Here is a 22,107-nt window from a genome sequence, read left to right as displayed (position 1 = left end):
AGCGTCTGCTGTGATGCGGACGTTGTATCGGTCTGTCGTGGTGAAGAAGGAGCTGAGCCAAAGGGCGAAGCTCTCAATTTACCGGTCGATCTACGTTCCAACCCTCATCTATGGTCACGAGCTATGGGTCGTGACCGAAAGAACGAGATCCCGGATACAAGCGGCCGAAATGAGTTTTCTCCGCAGGGTGTCCGGGCTCTCCCTTAGAGATAAGGTGAGAAGCTCGGTCATCCGGGAGGGGCTCAGAGTCGAGCCGCTTCTCCTCCACATCGAGAGGAGCCAGATGAGGTGGCTTGGGCATCTGATTCGGATGCCTCCTGAACGCCTCCCTGGTGAGGTGTTCCGGGCATGTCCCACCGGGAGGAGACCCCGGGGAAGACCCAGGACACGCTGGAGTGACTATGTCACCCAGCTGGCCTGGGAACGCCTCGGGATCCCCCGGGGAGAGCTGGAAGAAGTAGCTAGGGAGAGGGAAGTCTGGGCTTCCCTGCTAAAGCTGTTGCCCCCGCGACCCGGCCCCGGATAAGCGGTAGAAGATGGATGGATGGATGGATGGATGCCCGTGCCCTCTATGAATTGTACATGAAACAAACTCTGAATAAGAGTAATGATAATGATAAAATAAATAGCGCAATAGCTATGATCACAAGCTGCAATTGCAGACTGCTGAGCGCTAACAACGTCCGGTGACGCAGGTCGCACCCACCGCAGGTTAAAGATGACCTGCTTTATTTTATTTTATTTCTTAAATACCTTTTTGTGAAAGTGAGACTGATTGAATGATTAGGGTGCAGTGTGCATCAACAAAAAATATATATACAGTAATCCCTCATTTATCGCGGGGGTTACGTTCCAAAAAGAACCAGTGATAAATGAAATCCGTGAAGTAGGATTTATAAAAAGAAAAAAGTGAGAGGGATGAAATTTCAAATGTGCTGTATGTTTCACATACAGCACATTTGACAATAAAGTTGTACTTGGTACTTGATAGTCAGCTTTATTTTCTACAGTTATTATACAATACTGAACTATGTATCCAATGCAGAGGCGATTGCTCTAAGACTGAAGCTCAGCTTCCCCTAAAATGTCGAAAAGTAAGTGATCAAATATATGTGTGTACGTACAATTGTGTGGACATGTCATTGATTAAATATGCGCTACAACGTGCTCAACTTTTGTTCCGAATCAGCTTCTTATTACTGGTTATGACGCGACTCTCTTCTCATTCATTCCCGCAGCTTCACTGTGCTTTAAACTGTGTGGACGCTGCGCGTCGACCGCGTGGACGCTGCGCGTCGACCGCGTGGACGCTGCGCGTCGACCGCGTGGACGCTGGGCGTCTCGAGAGTTCAGTGTAGGTTGTCCCAATGCATTGAAACAAGACGACTCATTGGATAAATGCTGGTTTTGTCCCGCCCATCGGACACTCAGCATCTCTGGGAGGCAATGGACAGTGGGCGTTTATTGGCTGGCCCGGAAGCTCAGCTTTTCTGCATGGTGATTGGATGATCTGTCTGAGGCTGAATCTCTTTTTTCCATTGACAGCGAAATGAGCCAATCACCGATCTTATGACGAAATCATCCTTTTCATTTTTTTGAAAAGGAACGGAAAGTAGAATTCACGTATAAGTAAACGGACACATTTTATGATGTAGGCTGAAATTGAGCTTCCACTCCATGACAGACCAGCATCCGCCGCTGATACAATGAAACCAAAGACCAAAAATTTGCAAAGGTAAATTTGGCAAGCTGTACAGAGACGAGGTGCGGAGATTGTACATGTTGGTCAGTCCCTTAGCCAATCAGGATGCAGAACACACTTCACTGTTTAAAAAAAATCCGTGAAACAGCGAAGCTGCAGAAGGTGAACCGCATTATCGCGAGGGATTACTGTACTTCATAAATTGTATTTGTTTGGCGTGGCGGTGGGCAAGTCTCGCTCGCTTCCAAACCTGGAAATGTGTTTTTGGCATTTGTGAAGAAACCCTGTATGAGTGGGTGACATCATTACGCTGGTGTCCGTGCAGTGCGTCATGGAAAATTGACAACCTTTCTACTCCCACACGGTCGTACGAGCTTCTGAACCCAATCATGTTGCTGTTTGATTTCACACGAATTAGTGCTAGGCAGTACAGACCCAAATCGGTATATACCCCAAAACTACTCTCTTCGGAACCCATCCCGAGTTGTTACAGGCTCCAGTTACCCATGTCCCTAATTAGAATAAGCAAAAAAGAAAATGAATAGCTGGATAAAATATTTCTGCAGTTAATTCATGCTGCTTAAACCAAAGGGAATTATATTTTCACTAACATTAATGTATGGGTGTATGTTGCAGGTGGTTGATGTGACGTGGAGGTATTCTTGCAAACATCCAGAGGTTTTGTCAAGAAGGACCAATGTTCAGGAGACCTGGCTGCTGCACACTATTATTGGGCTCAATGCTTTGGTAGGTGTTTACCTCTTCATCCGTCAGTTCCTGTAAGACCTTGTGCTGCATTGATAGCAATGTAAACATTTCTCAAATCTGAATTTCATACCACAGAGACAGCAATCCCTCGGCGTCGACAGGAAATTAGAATTGGCAGAACGGTTACTTGTTGAACTTGTAGAGTTCATTTCCCCCAAAATACCAAAACAAGGCGAACTGGGAGGACGCACCTCTGGGTCTCTGGGCTGGAGGCAAGCAAGAGGAGAGACAGGAGATGCCGATTCAGGGACTATTAAGCAGGTACTCTATGATCAAGTAAATATGAGTTGTACTGTAGTGACAAAGGGCCTCAGACTTCTGTAAAGTTTTAATGCTATTTTTTTTTTTTTGTTACTGACACTTTTTTTTTCTTTGGGTACCTAAATGGTCAATAATGTTCACTTCTCGTAATACCCATAGGTGGCAGTAATATACAATGCAAACTTGCAAACATCTGATGCTAAAGAAACTATTGTTACAGTCCATAAATCAAAGATCAAACGTATATATAATTAGAAATGGTGGATTTTTCTGCCCATCACTATTGGGGAAGAGGTTGGGCACCCTCTGGAATTGTCACAAGTCAATCATAGAGCACACATTCAAACCTATGGACAAGTTCGAATTTCCGAATAACCTTTATAGAACTGAAACAGGTCCTTGATAATTCGACCCTGGTTCAAAAAAATGCTTGAGACATTTCTTCTTCCTTTAGTACTGGGTTATTTGCGTGACACTGTTCGGAAGATGGCTAACTTCAAAATAATAAACCTTACTTCACAAATAATATATGGACATCAATGCCATGGTCTACGTTTATTTCGAAGTTGTAACCCCGGCAGTATGTCCCGGTGCGACAGCTAACTTGACTCTCTTCCACTGTTGCTACTGAAGGCAACAGCACAATGTTGTCCTGAAATAATATTCAATTGCTCACTAAGGAGCGCGAAAAAAAGATGACTTAATTATGCTGAAACTGTATTTTACTGCACCTGCTGCCAGCATTTAGTTGCTAGCTCCGGTAGCCATGCGAGCCCCGCTAGCTCTGCCAGCCGCGCTAAAAAAGATGACTTAACTCATTCACCAACCGGGCTGGCAGCACTCAAGTTAATTGACCTAAATGACTCTGGACACTTTGGCGCTGACTGCCTGACACAGTTGCCGTTCCTTCTGATCATTTTTAAATCAACCCGGCTTACTCAAATGTGTTGTTTTAGCCAGCAAAAATAGACCCAAATTTATGCATTTATCTAAATTGTCACACTGTTCTAAAGAGTAAAATAGTGTACTGCTCTGCACAGTTTAGATTTAAACGTAAAATGTTAAATGATCTAAAAATCAAAACTTCTTGTCTATTTATTACATTCACTCCCAAAGACGTTTTTAAACGTCTTTTCAGACTTGGTCCAGAATTGGCTGGTAATGAATGAGTTAAATGGAAATATATTTTTTTCTTCTGAATCTTTAACCAAGATTTTTGTTTTCATCCAAATAGCCGACTATTGAATAGAATTTTCAGTCGCATATCCGAATACCAAATATTTGATAGCTGCAGCCCTAAACCTTAATTTGACTGTATTACGAATGTGGGATGAAGATGGAGTGTCCAGAGAAAGCCCACACATATATTGTGACTACTTATGGCTTAATATCGATGAATACATTCTGTGTTTGTCTCTGCACTCAGGGCACTGGCTATGTGTTCATACCCACTGAGAAAGAGAGGAGAGACAAGCTAATTCATGTGTTGTACAATACTACTAAAGACCAATACTGTCGGATCTCCAATGACTTTGAGATCATCCACTGCTGGGATCGATGTGCGTGGAATAGGGAGTCTGTCTTTAGGAAGGTGGAAAACGACTGGCAGATGGTATGTTTACTCCTTCCGGATCAATAAAGTTGTGTTCTCCCATCAGGGTTAGGTTACTTTCCTGTGTTCTAGTTAGAGTTGCAAATGATCCTATAGTCATAAAATTATAATGTCATTTTTGGAGGGGGTAAGAGGGTAGTTCTTGCTGCAGAGGTGTCATCGTAATAATGGTTTCCCACGGAGGGGCCATTATAACTGTGAATGCCTATAAATGTGTGATCGCCTTATATTAAACCATACCGACCAAATTGATGAATAACTAATATTAAAAAAATTAACTATTTTAAAAGATGAATTGGTTACAAAAATGCTTGCAATATTCCAATGCTGCAAAGAAAGAAGACCATTTGCAATTTTAGCTAGAAACATGAATTCGACGTGCATGATTTGTTTTCTCCAGCCACATAAAAGGCTATGGTGGGCCGCGTCTGGTCCCCCAGAACACCCTCCTCCACCCCTGTTCCTTCACCCCGCCTACACTGTCTGGAAGATTTTGGATAAATTTCGCTGTGGTTGGGGTTTTCAATATTTAGTTGACTGGGAGGGTTACAGCCCCTTGGAACATTCCTGGGTGTCTAGGTCCCTCATCCTCATCCACATAATAAATGCACTCAATTATTACTCGAATTACAATAATTACTATGAGTACTATGAATTACTCAAATGAGTAATGTATTGCAAATCATAAAAATTATACCTAAATAAAAGTTTTAAAACAAACTGAAAATTGAAAAACTAAAAAAAAATAAAAAATGGTAAATGCGTTTTGCATAAACGTTAAGTACAGCTAAAATGCACTTGGACTGTACCTGATTTAAAAAAAAAAATTGCAGTTTATCCCAATTGTACCAGCACAAAGTCTGGCAAAAGGCCAAAAGAAAGGAAAACTCCACCCCTGCGCACAGTTAGGCTGCACTTTATGCTCAACGTGCGCTCGGAATCAAAATGGGGCCCTTTGTTTCAACATTCACCCATCCAGTTTCAACACCGCTTATCTTGAACAGGGTCGCGGGGGGTTGCTGACGCCTATCCCAATTGACTTTGGGCGGAAGGCAGACTACACCCTCATCTGGTCGCCAGTCAGTCGCAGGGTATATTGTCTCAACAGTTCAGTTTCTGTCTCTGCGCGTTTTCAGAGCTTCTCTCCAAACCGATCTAGTGTATTTAGAATCAGATTGCAGAAATGAATTCACTAGGTCTTTAAGCCACAGTAATATGCTGCACAGTTTAAACATTTAATTCAGTCATTCTTACTGTACTACACTCTCATAATAGCTGTTTCATAGTATGGAAATATGTGTATGTCACATGAATGAGCATGCAAACCGCATAGAAAGGCACACTTTGGACCACACGTACAATGCATTTTTTTTTCTTACCGATTTGCTGCGTTGCAGTTTTGTGTTAAAATAATTAGAATGAAATAAGAGTTTAAAGCCCTGTAAGCTAAAGCTGTTGAGCTAGTAGCAATTCTTTGCAACTTCATTACAATAGCAGCATTGTTTCAATCACAGCATCGATTTATATTCTCATAAACCATGATCACTCATCACAGTGGACAACTGGTTAGCTCATCCGCCTCACAGTACAGAGGTCCAGGGTTCAATTCCGGACACCGGCCTTCCTGTGTGGAGTTTGCATGTTCTCACCGTACCATATGTGGGTTTTCTCTGGGTAGTTTAGTTTACTCCCACATTCTAAAAACATGCATTGTAGTTTAATGGAACACTAAATTGTCCCTAGGTATGAGTGTGAGGGCAGATGATTGTTCGTCTATGTGTCACCTGTGATTGGCTGGCAACCAGTTCAGGGTGTACCTAGTGCCCGCTGGGATGCCCCCCCCCCCACACACACACTGCCCAAAGACTGAGATAGGCTACAGCACGCTTACGAGTTCCACAGGTGCTACCATTAAATTACTTTTTGTGCAACTATCAGTATAATAAACATAACTGTTTCATAACTTATATCCAGCTTTGTTTTTCTCAACACTGCTATTTCTTCCTGTAGGTATATATTGCTCGAATTGATGGCTCCTCTGTAGGACAAATCAGCTGGAAATTTGACTTTGGGCCAGCGAAATTAAGTGTCAAGTCTGTCTCAATCAGGGCCAGCAGCCAAACTTTCAATTTGGGGGAGGTCAGCTGGCTCTTGCAATCAGGCATGATTACAACTGAGTTTTCTGGAGGTATGTAAGATACATCCATACTAAATATTGCACAATATGACCTGATTTGCTGATTTTCTCTGATTATTTAAATTTTCAGATGGAAGCATGCAGTCCTTCCAGTGTCTTAATAGTTCCTCTGAGTTTACTGTCACTGCGCAGCTCAGGGGTGGGGAAGGGAATGCATCATGGCAGCACGCTCAGCTTTTTAGGCAGAGTCTGAGAGATACAGAAGAGTCTCCATTTGAAATTATCATTCACCTAGAAAACACATGAAGATCAGAATTTTACCTTAGTCGTTGCTGTTGAGCAGTGTATTTGTTTTTCGAATAATTTTGTTATTTTAAAGTCCTCTTTTGTGGAGCTGAATTCTGTCACAGTCAATACTGATCAGGTAAATTTTGCAGGGGGGGGGGACAATACATAATGTCGACTAATTGACCTCATTGCATTTAAGTCAGATACCTTTACTATGGTGTCAGTCATGATAACATTGGCATGTAACCCAGCAAACCTCTGGTTCAGCTGTGAAAGTTACCCCGGTCTTCAGATATTGTAATAAATGTTGAATAAATATGATGAGAAAATGGCATGTGTCTTTTATTGATTCGTTTTGCCTTGGTCAAGTCAGCTTTTATTGTCAAATATTCTCTATGTGGAACATACAGCGCAGATGAAATTACTTTCTCTCAACCACAGTGCAAACATGTAATGCTAAAATTTACGTTAAAATTCCATAAGACATAAATATATAAATATGTTAAATAAAAATAAATAAACATGGTCAACTGCATAGATTCGCACGACCATACATGCTTTGTCATTTTACCTCTGTTTTTATATTTTGATGAAATAACACAAGTGAAAGCTTAACTTTACATATCACTCGACGTCATATCAACGCCTACTAGCGGTGACAAGAACAGTTACGGAACTTTCTATTGGGCGATAACTCGATTCGTCTGAAAAAGAACACACCTGATTGGTTGCGCTTCCTTTTCATCTGAAAAAGAACACGCCTGATTGGTTGCTCTCCCTTCGTACTGATTGGTAGGATGTCTCGCAAATGGCGGAACCGGGCGGCCAATGCTGCATTTAGCAAACAATCGTTTCTATGTTTGCATTCGGAAGTCTTTAAATATATAGTGTCGTCATTTTAGTTAGTAAGTCTTAATTTGTATTCTTTTGATGTTGGTTTTGCTACCCAAACAGGAATCATATATAATGTTTTAGTGTGGAAAATAGTATTTTGACAACAGTGTCCTGGTTAGCATCTTTGTTGGAAGTTTAGGCCTCGAACGGCTGTTTAATGGTTTTTAACAATAGCCCTGAAACAATTTTGCATGTATTGGAATAATATTTTTTCAAACAGAGTGAAACACAACAGCATGGGAGTTAATAACTTTCCGATGACTTGCAACTATTGAAATGTGTTTTGTTATATCGCTGTAATTGAAGAAAACATTTTCCGTGCGGCATCATTAAATTTGAGGATCACAAAGGAAGGATGTCCTACGGCGCAGCAGGAAGCGGTGGGATTTCTCCTTGGATGGTAAGTGCGTCGCCCGAAAACAATGTTATTGTTAAATGAGAATGGGTTATTTCAGTAATTCGGGTTTCGAGATCATTGTCTGTTGTACCTTCTCTAAATATGGGTTAGAGAACAGCAGCCTGTTGTCTGGGCTGAAATCGAGACTGCTGAAAATATATTTATCCTCAAGATTTATCCAACACATTTCACTAGGTTCAAACTAATAATATATATTTTTAAACCACAATCAACATGGGCGCACTGCTTCCTTAATTTAGAGGTAAAAGTCAGTGACGTAATTATGCATTTTACTAGCATCAAACAAATTGTGTATTTTTAAACCACTATCAATATGCGTGCCTTGCCTACGTAATTTGGAGGTAAAAGTCAGTGACGTAATTACACACGACTACAGGGGTTCCCAACCTATTTTGTCTTTTATGGCCTCAAACCTTTTCATGAGTGTTCCCTCACTCTTAGGTGCTCATGATTCTTCAAATGTAGAACGTAACAACTAATTCTCAAATGAAAATAATTTAATCTCTTTCATTTAATTCATGTGCCATTGTCTTGTTTTTAACTCACATTAAACATGCAAATCAATGTTACCTTGAGAAAAAATATTCAAGAAAACCCCCTGAAATCAAAATATATAATAAACCTACTTTTGCTATAATTTCAGTAATATTTATCACAAAAAAAATCTTGAGATCCTTTGATGTAGTCCATTTTAAACAGGCATTTACACTTTACCTATCAGGAAAAAACACTTAAGAATAATATTCCGATCCACTGTTGATCACTCTAAATCAGAGGTGTCCAAACTATGGCTTGGGGACCATTTCCAAAAAGTCCTCAACTCTTTGCCTTAACACTTCGACCAGAAAGCTGATGAAATTAACTCGACAACACAAACATTATATAACTGTTTGATTGACTGACTTTAGCGCATTTCAAAAAGTGGAAGAATTTTGAATTTAAAAAAGTGTATGCAGAAAAGTGGTGAAGATTGCACGACTGTGTTGTGTTGTGTTATTTTTGTTATTTTGACTTCAAAATGGCGCCGCGAGAGTGGCTGCCTTTCCAGCAGCTCCTATATTTTGTTGTTCTACTTCTTCCTTTCATAACTTTGCTGCTGTGAATCTGGAATTTCTCCATTGCGAGACTAATAAAGGTTTTTCTTTTCTTATTTTAAAGTGGGCCTTTCATACTGGCTCCCGATACAATTTCTCTCTCCCTGCAGAGAAGGCTTAACGCCTCTACCTACTATGCCACAGAGACAAGGATAAAAGTAGTAAAACAAAATGTCACTGTCATGTTGAATGCCACCGGTTGAAGCATTTAAATCAGGGGTGTCAAACTCTTTTTTTTTTTGTCGCAGGCCACTTCGGAGTTACGTCTTCCCTCGGAGGGCCGGTGGAAAATCTCATTATTTATTACCCATGACAATTTGACATTTCACTACTGATTTCAGCAAGAATCATGATAGTTGACACACGTGATTTTCTCCCGCGGGCCACATAAAATTACGTGGTGGGGGGGGCCGGATCTGGCCCTCGGGCCTTGACTTTGACACATGTGATTTAAATTATTTGAAATGATTATTGATCTATCCATTATCTGAGCCACTTATCCTCACAAAATGTTATATCTTCAGGCATCAATTGTCAAATAAAATAATATTAAATGTAAACGAAGTTGCACTGAGACCTGGGAACTCAGCCTGTGTCTCCCACACACAGATGACTCCCTCTCAAGACTGCACCACTGCAGACATGTTGAGTGCCATCTCTGAATGTGTCAACATCCTGTTGAAAGCCAATGGCGGAATGGATCATGAAAAGGCATTGATATGAAATTACACTGCATGGAAATGGAATTATATTTCAGGCTTACATTGGTAAAATCCTCTCGCAATTACATTCTTGTTCATGATGATTCGTTAACAATGTAAAGTCGGAGGTGGGACTCAAACCACCTACCCCTTGGTCAATGGAACAGCGACTCTACAAATATTAAGAAATACAGGGTGTTCCAAAAGTCTTGGGCACAATCAAGTCCCCATATCTGGATGAATGGTAGTAAGATAAAAGTTTTTTAAGTCATTTTAAAGCTAATTACATTAAGTTTTTTGTAAGGCTATTGATTTTTTAAATTTCTTTTCAGACCAATTAATGGCATTCACTCAACCAGAAAAGGCGTTTTGTGTGCCTGAATTTGCAAAAACTGAATCACGGACGGGGCGGCCCGGTGTTCCAGTGGTGAGCGCGTCGACCTCACAGTGCAGAGGTTCGGTTCCAGCTCCGGCCTCCCTGTGTGGAGTTTGCATGTTCTCCCCGGGCTGCGTGGATTTTCTCCGGGTGCTCCCACATTCCAAAAACATGCATGGCAGGCTGATTGAACACTCGAAATTGTTCCTATGTGTGAGTGTGAGCGTGGATGGTTGTTCGTATCTATGTGCCCTGCGATTGGCTGGCAACCGGTTCAGGGTGTCCCCCGCATACTGCCCGGAGACAGCTGGGATAGGCTCCAGCACCCCTTGCGAACCTTGTGAGGCTAAAGCGGATCGGAAAATGAATGAATGAATGAATGAATCGTGGACTGTTTTTCAACGTGCATCTCCCAGAAAAATTCGGAAAGGTGGTAAATTGTAAAAATGGTAAATTCATATAGTCCAGTGGTTAGGACGTCGGCTTCACAGTGCAGAGGTACCGGGTTCGATTCCAGCGCCGGCCTCCCTGTGTGGAGTTTGCATGTTCTTCCCGGGCCTGCGTGGGTTTTCTCCGGGTGCTCCGGTTTCCTCCCACATTCCAAAAACATGCATGGCAGGCTGATTGGACGCTCTAAATTGTCCCTAGGTGTGAGTGTGGGCATGGATGGTTGTTCGTCTCTGTGTGCCCTGCGATTGGCTGGCAACTGATTCAGGGTGTCCCCCGCCTACTGCCGAAGACGGCTGGGATAGGCTCCAGCACCCCCCGCGACCCTAGTGAGGATTAAGCGGTTCGGAAAATGGATGGATGGGTGGTAACTTCATAACGGATGGGTGCTTTTGCCCTAAAAAAACAGGAAGCCCCTCAACTTCAGAAGATGTGATTGAACAAGTTCGAACTGCTTTCCAGTGGAGCCCCTGTAAATCGATCAAAAGAGCCAGTAGGAAACGCACCATGCGATTTCTTTTTGTGGGGATTTGTGAAAGGATTGGTCTATGTGCCCCCTATTCCAAGAGAAGTGGATGAGCTGAAGGCACGAATAACAGAAGCTGTTGCAACCATTGACAATGCAATGCTGGGAGGCGTTTGGCAAGAATTTGACTATCGGCTTGATGTGTGTCGTGTGACCAATGGTGCTCACATTGAACATCTTTGAACATTCCATGTAAAAATTGAGATTACAAGCTTTCTGAATTTACCAGAGGCGTTTTTCTATCCTTAATAGTTTCCGAGGTATTCAATGTCAATCAAGACTTTTAGAACACGCTGTACATCCATCCATTTTCTGAACCGCTTTATCCTCACAAGGGTCGCAGGGTGTGCTGGAGCCTATCCCAGCTGTCTTTGGGCGCAGTCGGTGGGGCACACACAGATAATGATACACGTACCAGACTTTGAGAATCACTCGTTTTGGCCATTGTACATTGGCGGTCTGAGCACCTAGACTTCGCTTCATTTACAGTTCTCTTTTTGGAGCCGCATTTTGATCGACCTCATAATTCTGAGCACTTCTGTCTTCCCTTATGTTTTGATAGTCACATGTCTGTGTTTGAATTTGTCAATCTTTCCAGGAGGGAGCAAATGGAAGGGGTGTTGATGATAAGATGGAAGGGGTCAAGAAAGATAAGATAACCTCCAAGCTGTCTGTTGAGAGAGTTTACCAAAAGAAGACGCAGCTTGAACACATTCTTCTTCGACCAGACACATACGTTGGCTCCGTTGAGCCCCTCACGCAGGTAAGTCAAATTGAGATTGGACAGTGGTGCATCAATAAAATATCCTCGCATATACCTGTACATCGAGCTAGGCGATATGCTGATATATATCACTATAGCGATAGAAAAGTTTCTATTGTGTCACTTTTCTCATCTTGCGTCGATCGTCATTTGACACATGCATCTTCACAGCAAAATTTGAGTAATAAGAACGACAGACGAAGCTTGATTTGATGGGCAAAAACCTTCACTTAACATTCTTATGCCACACAATTGCCATCAGGTGGCAGGCTGAACAACACAGGGAAGAAATTTCATCTGTGCTGTATGTTACACATACAGTACATTTGACAATAAAGTTTATCCAATCCAATCCAAGTGAGTCATAAGTCATAGTTATCACACATTACAACCGTATGGTGCAACATTAAAAAACAGTAAATGAAAATTGACTCATTTTTCTCGAATTGGAGAGCTGGTCATTTTTGACCATTTGACAGATTTTTGAAGGCCGACAGAAAATTGAGTTCTGACGCTATGCAAGTAAGCACAGACCAAAATAAAGCTTTAATCCTCTTTTTTCATCGTCAGGAAAAAAAGTATTTCTGCCTTTTACCATTCTTTAGTAAACAGCAGTTGAAAAGTTTATTTAAAATGATAATTTCCATGAAAAATTCTGAGAAAAAGCTTTTTGTGAAAGGATGCATTTCAAGCAAAACTTTCACTTTGATGCTTTTCTTTTTTTTGCATTTGTGATACTGCAAATATCTAAACAATACATTTCTACTAAATAACAACACAAAAAGTGCACTTTTTTTGCAAAATAACAGTTTATTGCAAGATAAACACTGCTTTATCCATGTTCTCACCACCACACTGTTTTTGCACATCACCCCGCCACGTGGGATTGCAGACTGTACATCACACACACACACGCACACGCACACGCACGCGCACACCATGTGTGGACCAAGATCTGATCAAGCCACTCCTGCCATATAGTGGTGATTTGTCATATTGAAATAATTCCCAAAGCCTTGATACTTACTGGGAAGCTGTGTGAAGCCCTTTGTTATGATTATTTTTTTAATAAACACCCAAAACGTATTGTAGTTCTGGCTCTAAACGATAGGGTTTTTGCAAGCGTATTTTTACGTATTGGCATTCAATGAGTGGATAAATAATGAGATGGGTGAACGAAAATAATGAATTATACCTATTTGGGAAAGAATGAAATAACGCCCGGTGGTCGAGTACTTAGCGCGTTGACCTCACAGTTAAAAGTTACCCGGTTCGATTCCAGCTTCCTATGTGGACTTTGCATGTTCTCCCCGTGCCTGTGTGGGTTTTCTCCGGATACTCCGTTTTCCTCCCACATTCCAAAAACATGCCTGGCAGGCTGATTGAACACTCAAAATTGTCCCTAGGTATGAGTGTGAGCGTGGATGGTTGTTCGTCTCTGTGTGCCCTGCGATGGGCTGGCAACTGGTACAGGGTGTACCCAGCCTACTGCCCGAAGACAGCTGGGATAGCATTTAGAAAATGGGTGGAAATGATTAATAACTATGTACAAAAAACAGAGCACCTCGAGGCATGCTTGGTAGTCCTTTCCAGCAGACATGGCTCGCATAGCAGTTTGCGTTTCAGCCTCATCAAAAATATAACTGAGAACCACAGATTTGTAAGTATACGATAACGGAACATCAGCGACCGTCCCAAAAAGCTGAGCCATCTTTGAACAGCAGCAAATTTAATTGATATTGATACCATAAATGTTCTAAAAAAAATCATTATTGTAAAGCATTTTATTTATATTTTTTACATTTTTTTGAATACATTTTTGTCCGACTCATGATTTTTTTATGTCTCTTATTGATATTGATATTTACATTTGGGCAAAATTAGCTAGGCTACTGCTCTTCTGTTTACGTTTGATAATTTTACATAGCAGCACTACTGCATGCATTCCTTATTTGATATCTGTTTAATGTCTCTTCAAAAAAAAGTGAGAAAGGTAAGCAGTCATAGTATGTTGTTTATTCTTTTATAGAATAACTGAAAATATATTGCGACATATCGTTATTGTGACATAAAATGACCTATATTTTATGAAAGATTTGTTTCCATATCGTCCAGCTCTACTTGTATGTGCAGTGACTGTAGTTTTTAAGAAGTTATTCAGCCCAAGATGGCAACCATAAGACGTGTCAAATTCATGCCCCGTGGGCCAAATGAAGCCCACAAGCTCTTGGCTTGGTATTCAAAACAGTCAGTCTCAAGCAGTGCTTCTCTTATTAACATTAAAGAAAAGTTAAAAAAAAGAAAAGAAAAAAAAAGAAAAGAAATATGGACAACTCAGAACAAAGAATAACTAACATAGTTAAACATTGTTTGACCGGCTAATTGAATTATATGATCCAGAAAAACAATATCAATAAATAATAACTACAAATTGATCACAAACTTAGGAGCATATCTAAAACACTGACCTACAAAACAATAACAAATAAAACACCTTTGTAACATGTATTCAGATGTTTTTTTTTTTTCCATCAAAATGAGGAAGTCAGGATTCCTGGCACATTTTGTGGTAATCATCTATTCAAAGCGGGGTTTGGTTCCATGATACGACAACTCTCCGCTCCTGTATAAAGCGCTGGGGTGCCGCTGGGCTGCCCCTGGGATCAGTCACTTGACCTCCGGCACTTCATACTGTCTGGTTACACGCCACAGCCATCTTCTATATATTCTTGGTGGTCGTGGGGCAATTGCAATTACCTAATATGCACCCCCTTGCCGCCCAAAAATCATGTTCACTTGGGTCAGAAGCATTACAGTGAATATGGACTTCCCATTTTGCCTTCACATGAACGCCCACAATGTTAGATCAAAGATGATCTGTTGTACCGTGACTTGAAAATGTAGTTACCGTTGCCATGACCAACAGCTCATTAAGCATGATTTTTTTTTCATACATGACCCTTTCTTTTCTTCTCAGCTAATGTGGGTTTTTGATGAAGAGGTTGGAATGAACCAGAGGGAAATTACCTTTGTACCTGGACTATATAAAATTTTTGATGAGATTCTTGGTAAGTCAACAATTTCATTTTATTTGGGGATGTTCCCATGCGATCTCCTGATTGCAAATTTGGGGGGAGAGCACATCTAGACAAGGTTTATAATTAATATGTGTGCATGTCTGTCTGTCTCTCGCTCTCTCTTTATTTATGTATATATATATATAGACTACTTACAACAATATATACCAGGGTATATATTGTTATATATTGTTATATACAGGCAATACTGGTGGCTTATTAAAATAAGAAAATTTACAGTTTTACAAAAAGAGTGAATTTATATTGAACCCGAATGAGTTTGAAAAACTAATCACTCACGACTGGTTTATAGTAAGGGAGCCTGTGATCACCAAGCTTATTTAGCCACCGAGTTAAGTCACCCTCCACAACGGTTGCTCATAGGTTACTGTCCAATGGGGTCAACTTCAAAATAAAAGCAAAACAAGTCTGACCAATGTGTACGTGTGTATCAATGTCTAACACACCTGTAGCTTTAGGTTTTATTTTAAAGTTGGTCTTCGAAAACAACAGTTGAGACGGCTGACTTGACCTTGAATTCAGGCGAGCCTGACCTATTCCTAGTGCACAAAAGTACAATGTCAGACTTGAACCATAGCGTAGTCGTCCATACTGCTTAGAATATGTGCACCCCTACTGATATGTAGGTTAATTGTACAGAATGCAGGTATTGTCAGTTCAGTGAGCAGACACGAAACAGGCCGCCGTGGTCGAGCATATCGTCCAGTAACCGGACGGTCCACTGTTCTGAGTCATGTGTCATTGTGTCCTTGGGCAAGATACTTCAGCCACCTTGCCTCCAGTGCCACTCACATTGGTGCACGGCTTGGTGTGAATGTTTGGTGGTGATAGGGGGTTGATATAATAATTAAAACATTTTTAAAATCTTGTTTGTTCACAACATAATTTGATAAACAGTGGCCGCCATGTTTTCGGATGCGCAATCCATTCTGGGATGATGAGGTGATATGGTTGCTGACCACATTGTTGCGCTCTGCTAAGCAAAGCAAAACATTGTAAACCACTTCAAAATGCCACACTGCGTGTTTGTTTTTTTTGGGATGTAATCTTCAAACAAAGGGGAATTAAGGAAGCGAGGTATGAGTCCATAGCTTTCCGAAAGAAAATTTGTGAAGAAAGCAGTGGCAGGATGTGGTTGGAAGAGTCCACGTGCCCCAAGTCCTGCGAGAGCTGTGCTCTTGTCATTTTAGCTCAGACGCACTTGAAGCCTTCAATGTTCTCAGCTCAGACAGATGATTTTGGGCACGTAACTGGACCATGCTTCTTCTTCTGCACCTGCAACTACACCTGGCTACCAGCCACCAAATCCGCAATGGAAGAAACGATTCATATTAAATGCCAGTCATCAGCTTGGCAGAAACATGCCTGTCCAATGTGTCTGTCACAGTCTGGTTTTCCATTGAAAAGGCAGAACGGAGGAGCTCACCACATCTGAACAGATTGCTGCGAGTGAAAAAAAAAAGCGCTAAAATGTTACATCACATTCCAGAATGCATTGCGACATAAATAGCAATGGCGATGTATATGCAAATAAAGTTTCTACAAAAGGTATCAGAATTATCTTTAATTTTATTAAACTGGAAACAAATCCAAATTAATTATATAGAACAAACATGTCATGACAGTCTGGGATTATTTTAAAAAGTCTTAATTTGACTTAATTTGTTTGTTTATTATGCAAACTCATATGAAGAAAGCAAACATCTTTTCATCGTGGACTTGTGTCTGTCTGAGCACACCCTGATTGCAATTCAATTAAACAGCATACCTTTTGAAATTCTTCCTTCCACAGTCAATGCAGCAGATAACAAACAGAGGGATAAAAACATGAGTGCCATTAAGATCAACATTGACCCGTAAGTACAATGTTGCATTTGTTTTCTTTTATCTCATGGAGAGAGATGTTTGTTTTGGAGAACATTGTCTGAAAATCATTGACATTTTTCATTCTGTCCTAACTTGTTGTAATCATTAATTTTCCTCTTATCCACTTCCACCAGTGAGTCCAACACCATCTCTATCTGGAACAATGGTAAAGGAATACCAGTGGTGGAGCACAAAGATGAGAAAATGTATGTCCCAGCTCTTATTTTTGGTCACCTGCTCACCTCCAGCAACTATGATGATGATGAAAAGAAGGTCACAGGTGAGTAGAGGTCAGAGATGACACTAGGACAGGGCTACTCCAATAAAATTCAGAAAGATCTGCAGATAGATGTTTCTATGAGTCCCAGGTCTATTGTTCAATGTCTTTCAGGCCACATAGTTGGAGTAGTATTGTCACGTTCAAAGCAAAAAATTAAATTTTCATTTAAAAGGCAAAGTTGCAAACTGAAATCAAATGTTTCCATTTTGGCATACATTTTATATCTGTCCAGCCATCCATTTTCTTTTACCGCTTGCTGGAGCCTAATCCCATCTGATTTTGGGTGAAAGGAGTACTCCAAGCACTCTGTTGCAAGCCAATTGCTATTTTAACTCATTCAATCCCAATGATGTATAACTACGTCTTAAAAACCCACTATGACTGCCCACCCATGACGTATTTAAATATCTTTATTTATTTATTTATTTTTTGGGCGACATAGTGTGCAGAAGGGTCTGACACAGTCTCTCAGGATCAGTCTTGTCTGCATTGTAAGTCATTTAAAATCTCTCCAGCAGGTGGTAGCGTGTGTTAAGGGATCAGCCAGGATCATGCTGTAAAACGAGTGGAAGAAATTGGGGGGGGGGGGGAGCATGGGCGGGGTTGTGGAGTTGGATCTAGCGCAGGGGTGGGCAAACTTTTTGGCTCGGGGGCCACATTGATTTCTAAAATTTGACAGGCGGGCCGGGTCAGTGGTAGGTGGGGGACACCCAGTTGCCAGCCAATCGCAGGGCACACACTCACACCTAGGGACAATTTAGAGCAGTGGTGGGCAAACCACGGCCCGCGGGCCAGATCCGGCCCATTGGTCTTTTTAATCCGGCCCGCCGAAGGTTGGTACACAGTTAAGGTTCAATGTGAATGATTGCATTCATTTCATTTGGACTTGTAATGACAACGCCAGGTGGCGCAGTTACTTGAAGTTGCAGAGCACAGGGAGGGAGGGGGAGATGGAGAGATAGAGGGAGAAATCTTATCTACCATCTGCGGACCTCTGTCAAACGGAAATCCCCGAACCCAGTAAAAAAAAACAAAAAAAAAAAACATATGCATTAAACTTTCTACTACTATATTACATGAATAATCGATTCACAACAACGAAAGTTCCGGAAGCCATACGGAAGCCCGCAGTAGCGCCAACTCAAGCAACTCCTGCTCGATACGACGCAATAAGTGTGTCTGTGCCGCTATTTTCTATCATTGGATCCAAAATGGCGACATGCAAGTGACTCCTGATTGCAGTGAGCTTTACTGGACTTGCAAAAGTTTTCTAATTTCATTCATTTACATTTACGTCCTGTAGATCATGGCATGTCAACGAAGAGGAACAGTAATGACCGCGGAAGAGAAAGTGATATGTATCTGATTAAACGAAGCGGGTTACAAAGTACAAAACATTCAGGAGACACTTGGAGTCGGAAAGACTCAAATGAACGAGACTTTGAAAAACAAGGAAGCGATTCTTGCTCAGTCCGATTCTGGCAATTTCCATGCTCGGAGTGAATTGCTTGCGGCTCGACAGACAGTCGAGTAAATGAACGTTTCCTGGAATCTGACTGGACTGTTATTGTGCAAAAAACGTTCCGTAAACTGGACCGCCAATAAGAGAAAGGGCGAGCTCCATAGCGTTAACTATGTGCATGTCGAAGATGTCGAAGCGTCCTGTGGCTGGCTTCAAAAGTTCGTTGCACGACATCAATACTGTCATGTGTGGTGATTGAGGGGAGGTAAAGTTAGAGACAGCGAGTGAGTGGAAAGAAAAGCCACCAGGTCTCTTATTTGTCTCATTTTGTAGCAAATAGTCCTAACTTTGTTGTATTTTGTTCATATACCTCTACTGTATGCTGCAGTTTTTGTATCATAAACAGTTTTTGGGCAATGTATTGTTGCACTTTGCTGCTTGTCTTGTCATATATGTATGTTGTTAACATACTTGGACGTTCATACAGGACATATACCACAGTTGTTTCACTGTTCTCATTAAAAAAAAGTATGTTAATACTTCAATGCTTTTGTTCTGTTGATGTTTGGTATGGACTGTCGACGTGTGCAGTTTTTTATATGTACCATATCTTGTGCTGACCCGGCCCACCTGTCAAATTCAGGAATCAATGTGGCCCCCGAGCCAAAAAGTTTGCCCACCCCTGATTTAGAGTGTTTTCTTTAACCCGCCATGCTGGTTTTTGGAATGTGGGAGGAAGCCAGAGTACCCAGAGAAAACTCATGCAGGCATGGGGAGAACATGCAAACTACACACAGGAAGGCCGGAGCCGGAATCGAACCCTACACCTCTGCACTGTGAGGCACATGTGCTAACCAGTCGATCAGCATGCCGCCTCAGACTGATACATTTCATTTTAATTGAGATGATTATACTCCGAATTCATAATAACTAACTGTGTGTTGAAAGAGCTTCTGAACTGAATACGGGACTAAAAAACAATGAATGGTTTAATTGGATGTAATTTTCTGTGTGTTTGGTCCCAGGTGGGAGAAATGGCTACGGTGCCAAACTTTGCAATATTTTTAGTACCAAATTCACTGTGGAAACTGCTTGCAAGGAGTACAGACACAGTTTCAAACAGGTGGGAAATATTCTTCATATCCAGAAACTGATTTTAATTTAGAGTTGCTTTTGCACATGAAGGAAAGCCTCTTATTATATAAAAAAAAAAAAATCGCTATCCACTTCGTCACCACACGTTCTGTGCTCCACACAGACTTGGCAGAACAACATGAGCAAGACTTCAGAGGCCAAGATCAAGTTCTTCGATGGAGATGATTTCACTTGTGTGACTTTCCAGCCAGACCTATCTAAGTTTAAAATGGAGAAACTGGATACGGATACAGTAGCTCTTCTAACACGCAGAGCATATGATGTTGCCGGTTCCTGCAAAGGTGTCAAAGTCACTCTGAACGGGAAAAAATTACCTGTAAGTATCGGTCATATTAAAATTAAAGTGAATTTTATGTCAGGGATTATTTTCTGTGATATTTTCCAGTTTATAGAAGCTGCTGATGGGTGGGTATGTGAATAAATTCTAAAAGGTAGGAGGCATGGTTGCAAAATGTTGAATTTTCATCCATGGTTGATATAAAACATCCAAAATTGGTCCTTTCTCCCTGTTCATTGTCCCCATTCCATCTACCACTGTGAGGAAATAGATGTTAATACAGTGATCCCTCGCCACTTCACGCTTCATGTTGTGCGGCTTCAGTGTGTTTTTCCAAAATTAAAAACAAAAATGAAAAAAAAAATACAGCCACATCACCACCCATATTGATTCAGAGGCTTTGTATGTCCTCGCTCAAACAAGGCGCATGATTGGTTCCCGGATCCCGTGAGCTGATTGGCATAGATCAAGCGAATACTGAAGTGACAGTCAAAACTGTCAGCTCTGTAAGACTTTTTTTCTTCACCTAAAGAAGACCATTGTCTGATAAAAAAGAAACCTTAAACCTATGTAAACTAATAAGAAGATAAGATGAACACCATAAAGCTACACATCACCATGTTTATCTCCAATTTAAAAACCTCAGCTATCCCGTCAGCACCTCCAGCAGAAGAGTCGCGAGTGAACCAAAAGTCTACGAGTCAAGTGAGAGCCACTTTCGACGCCACCAACACAAGCCTATTCGCCTTTCTCAGAAGGCAGTGTTGATGGATGTTAATTACTGTATAAGGTTTTATAATCAAAGATTTAAGTCAGTATGTTTACTTTTGTCATCTTTCATCTGAAATATGTCAGGTATAAATACTGTACAGACAGGGTGTTCCAAAAGTCTCGGGCACATTTTGACATTGAATATCTTGGAAACTATTAAGGATAGAAAAACGCATCTGGTAAATTCAGAAAGCTTGTAATCTAAATTTTTACATGGGATGTTCAAAGATGTTCACCATTGGTCACACGACACACATCAAGCCAATAGTCAAATTCTTGCCAAACGCATCCCAGCATTGCATTGTCAATGGTTGCAACAGCTTCTGTTATTCGTGCCTTCAGCTTAAAGCATAAGCACCCACCCGTTATGAATTTACCATGCCATCTCACTACGGACTTCCTCTCTGGTGGCTCCTTTCCGAATTTTCTGCGAAATGCACATTGAACAACAGTCCATGATTCAGTTTTTGCAAATTCAAGCACACAAAACGCCTTTTCTCGTTGAGTGAACGCCATTAATGGATCTGAAAGTAAAAAAAAAAAAAATCAATAGCCTTACGAAAAACTTAATGTAATTAGCTTTAAAATGGCACGACTATTATCTTACTACCATTCATAGTTAAGGAGATATGGTGACTTCAAATGTGCCCAAGACTTTTGGAATACCCTGGATATTAAATAGGCTGGTACCTATGATGTTTTTTGCTCGTAAAAACATCAATGATCAGACTGACAACGACATTGTGTACAGCGGCTCTTCCCATCCACCTATTCCCGCATGTACATACAGGCAACTGGTCTGTTGTCAACTGCCTGTATTCTCAGACCTTTACCAACAGACGGTGTTAAATCACGGCCGTTAAATCACGGTTCACATTTAACTGGATGCAAACATTACATCCACATATAAAAACAAAAATTCCTAGGAGGTAGTGGGTGCAAATCCTACTTTGTGGGGGGGGGGGGGTTCACTTTTCACTTCCAATTAACCGTGAAAAATGAGGGATTACTGTATTAGCTATTCACAATCTGCAGATCTTCATCAATGAAGAGCTGCTTCCCCCACAGGCCTGGATGAATTCGACAGCAACTTCTTTCAGACATTTTTATTGGAAAATCAAATTAGAGCAATGCTCAGTGGTAGAGTGGTCGGCTGAGGCTTCGATCCCCAGTCATTGTGACCATGTCGAAGTGTCCTTTCGCCACACAAT

At 41.1% G+C, this 22,107-nt stretch overlaps 2 protein-coding genes across 5 annotated transcripts in view; both read left to right on the top strand.

Moving 5' to 3' along the window:
* ngly1 (N-glycanase 1) overlaps nt 1-7,100 on the top strand; it is a 30,305-nt gene extending 23,205 nt beyond the window's left edge. The window contains exons 8-12 of one of the 2 annotated variants that reach the window (XM_086136430.1): nt 2,339-2,449; nt 2,546-2,731; nt 4,158-4,343; nt 6,354-6,531; nt 6,611-7,100. In XM_086136430.1, coding sequence (XP_085992556.1) covers nt 2,339-2,449; nt 2,546-2,731; nt 4,158-4,343; nt 6,354-6,531; nt 6,611-6,786 — 837 coding nt within the window. In that variant the 3' untranslated portion in view covers nt 6,787-7,100. The remainder of the gene's footprint in view (nt 1-2,338; nt 2,450-2,545; nt 2,732-4,157; nt 4,344-6,353; nt 6,532-6,610) is intronic. The other variant, XM_086136431.1, reaches the window with a different exon arrangement.
* Nucleotides 7,101-7,573: 473 nt separating this feature from the next.
* top2b (DNA topoisomerase II beta) overlaps nt 7,574-22,107 on the top strand; it is a 58,845-nt gene continuing 44,311 nt past the window's right edge. For 2 of the 3 annotated variants that reach the window (XM_086136285.1, XM_086136283.1), the window contains exons 1-7: nt 7,574-8,062; nt 11,823-11,987; nt 14,965-15,055; nt 16,878-16,941; nt 17,086-17,231; nt 19,719-19,816; nt 19,952-20,164. In XM_086136285.1, coding sequence (XP_085992411.1) covers nt 8,018-8,062; nt 11,823-11,987; nt 14,965-15,055; nt 16,878-16,941; nt 17,086-17,231; nt 19,719-19,816; nt 19,952-20,164 — 822 coding nt within the window. In that variant the 5' untranslated portion in view covers nt 7,574-8,017. The remainder of the gene's footprint in view (nt 8,063-11,822; nt 11,988-14,964; nt 15,056-16,877; nt 16,942-17,085; nt 17,232-19,718; nt 19,817-19,951; nt 20,165-22,107) is intronic. The other variant, XM_086136284.1, reaches the window with a different exon arrangement.

Source organism: Hippocampus guttulatus, chromosome 18 (genome assembly GCF_054856545.1).
Source record: "Hippocampus guttulatus isolate MCC_2025c chromosome 18, RoL_Hgut_1.0, whole genome shotgun sequence".
Classification (NCBI taxonomy): Eukaryota; Metazoa; Chordata; class Actinopteri; order Syngnathiformes; family Syngnathidae; genus Hippocampus; species Hippocampus guttulatus.
This window is presented reverse-complemented; position numbering and strand designations above follow the sequence as displayed.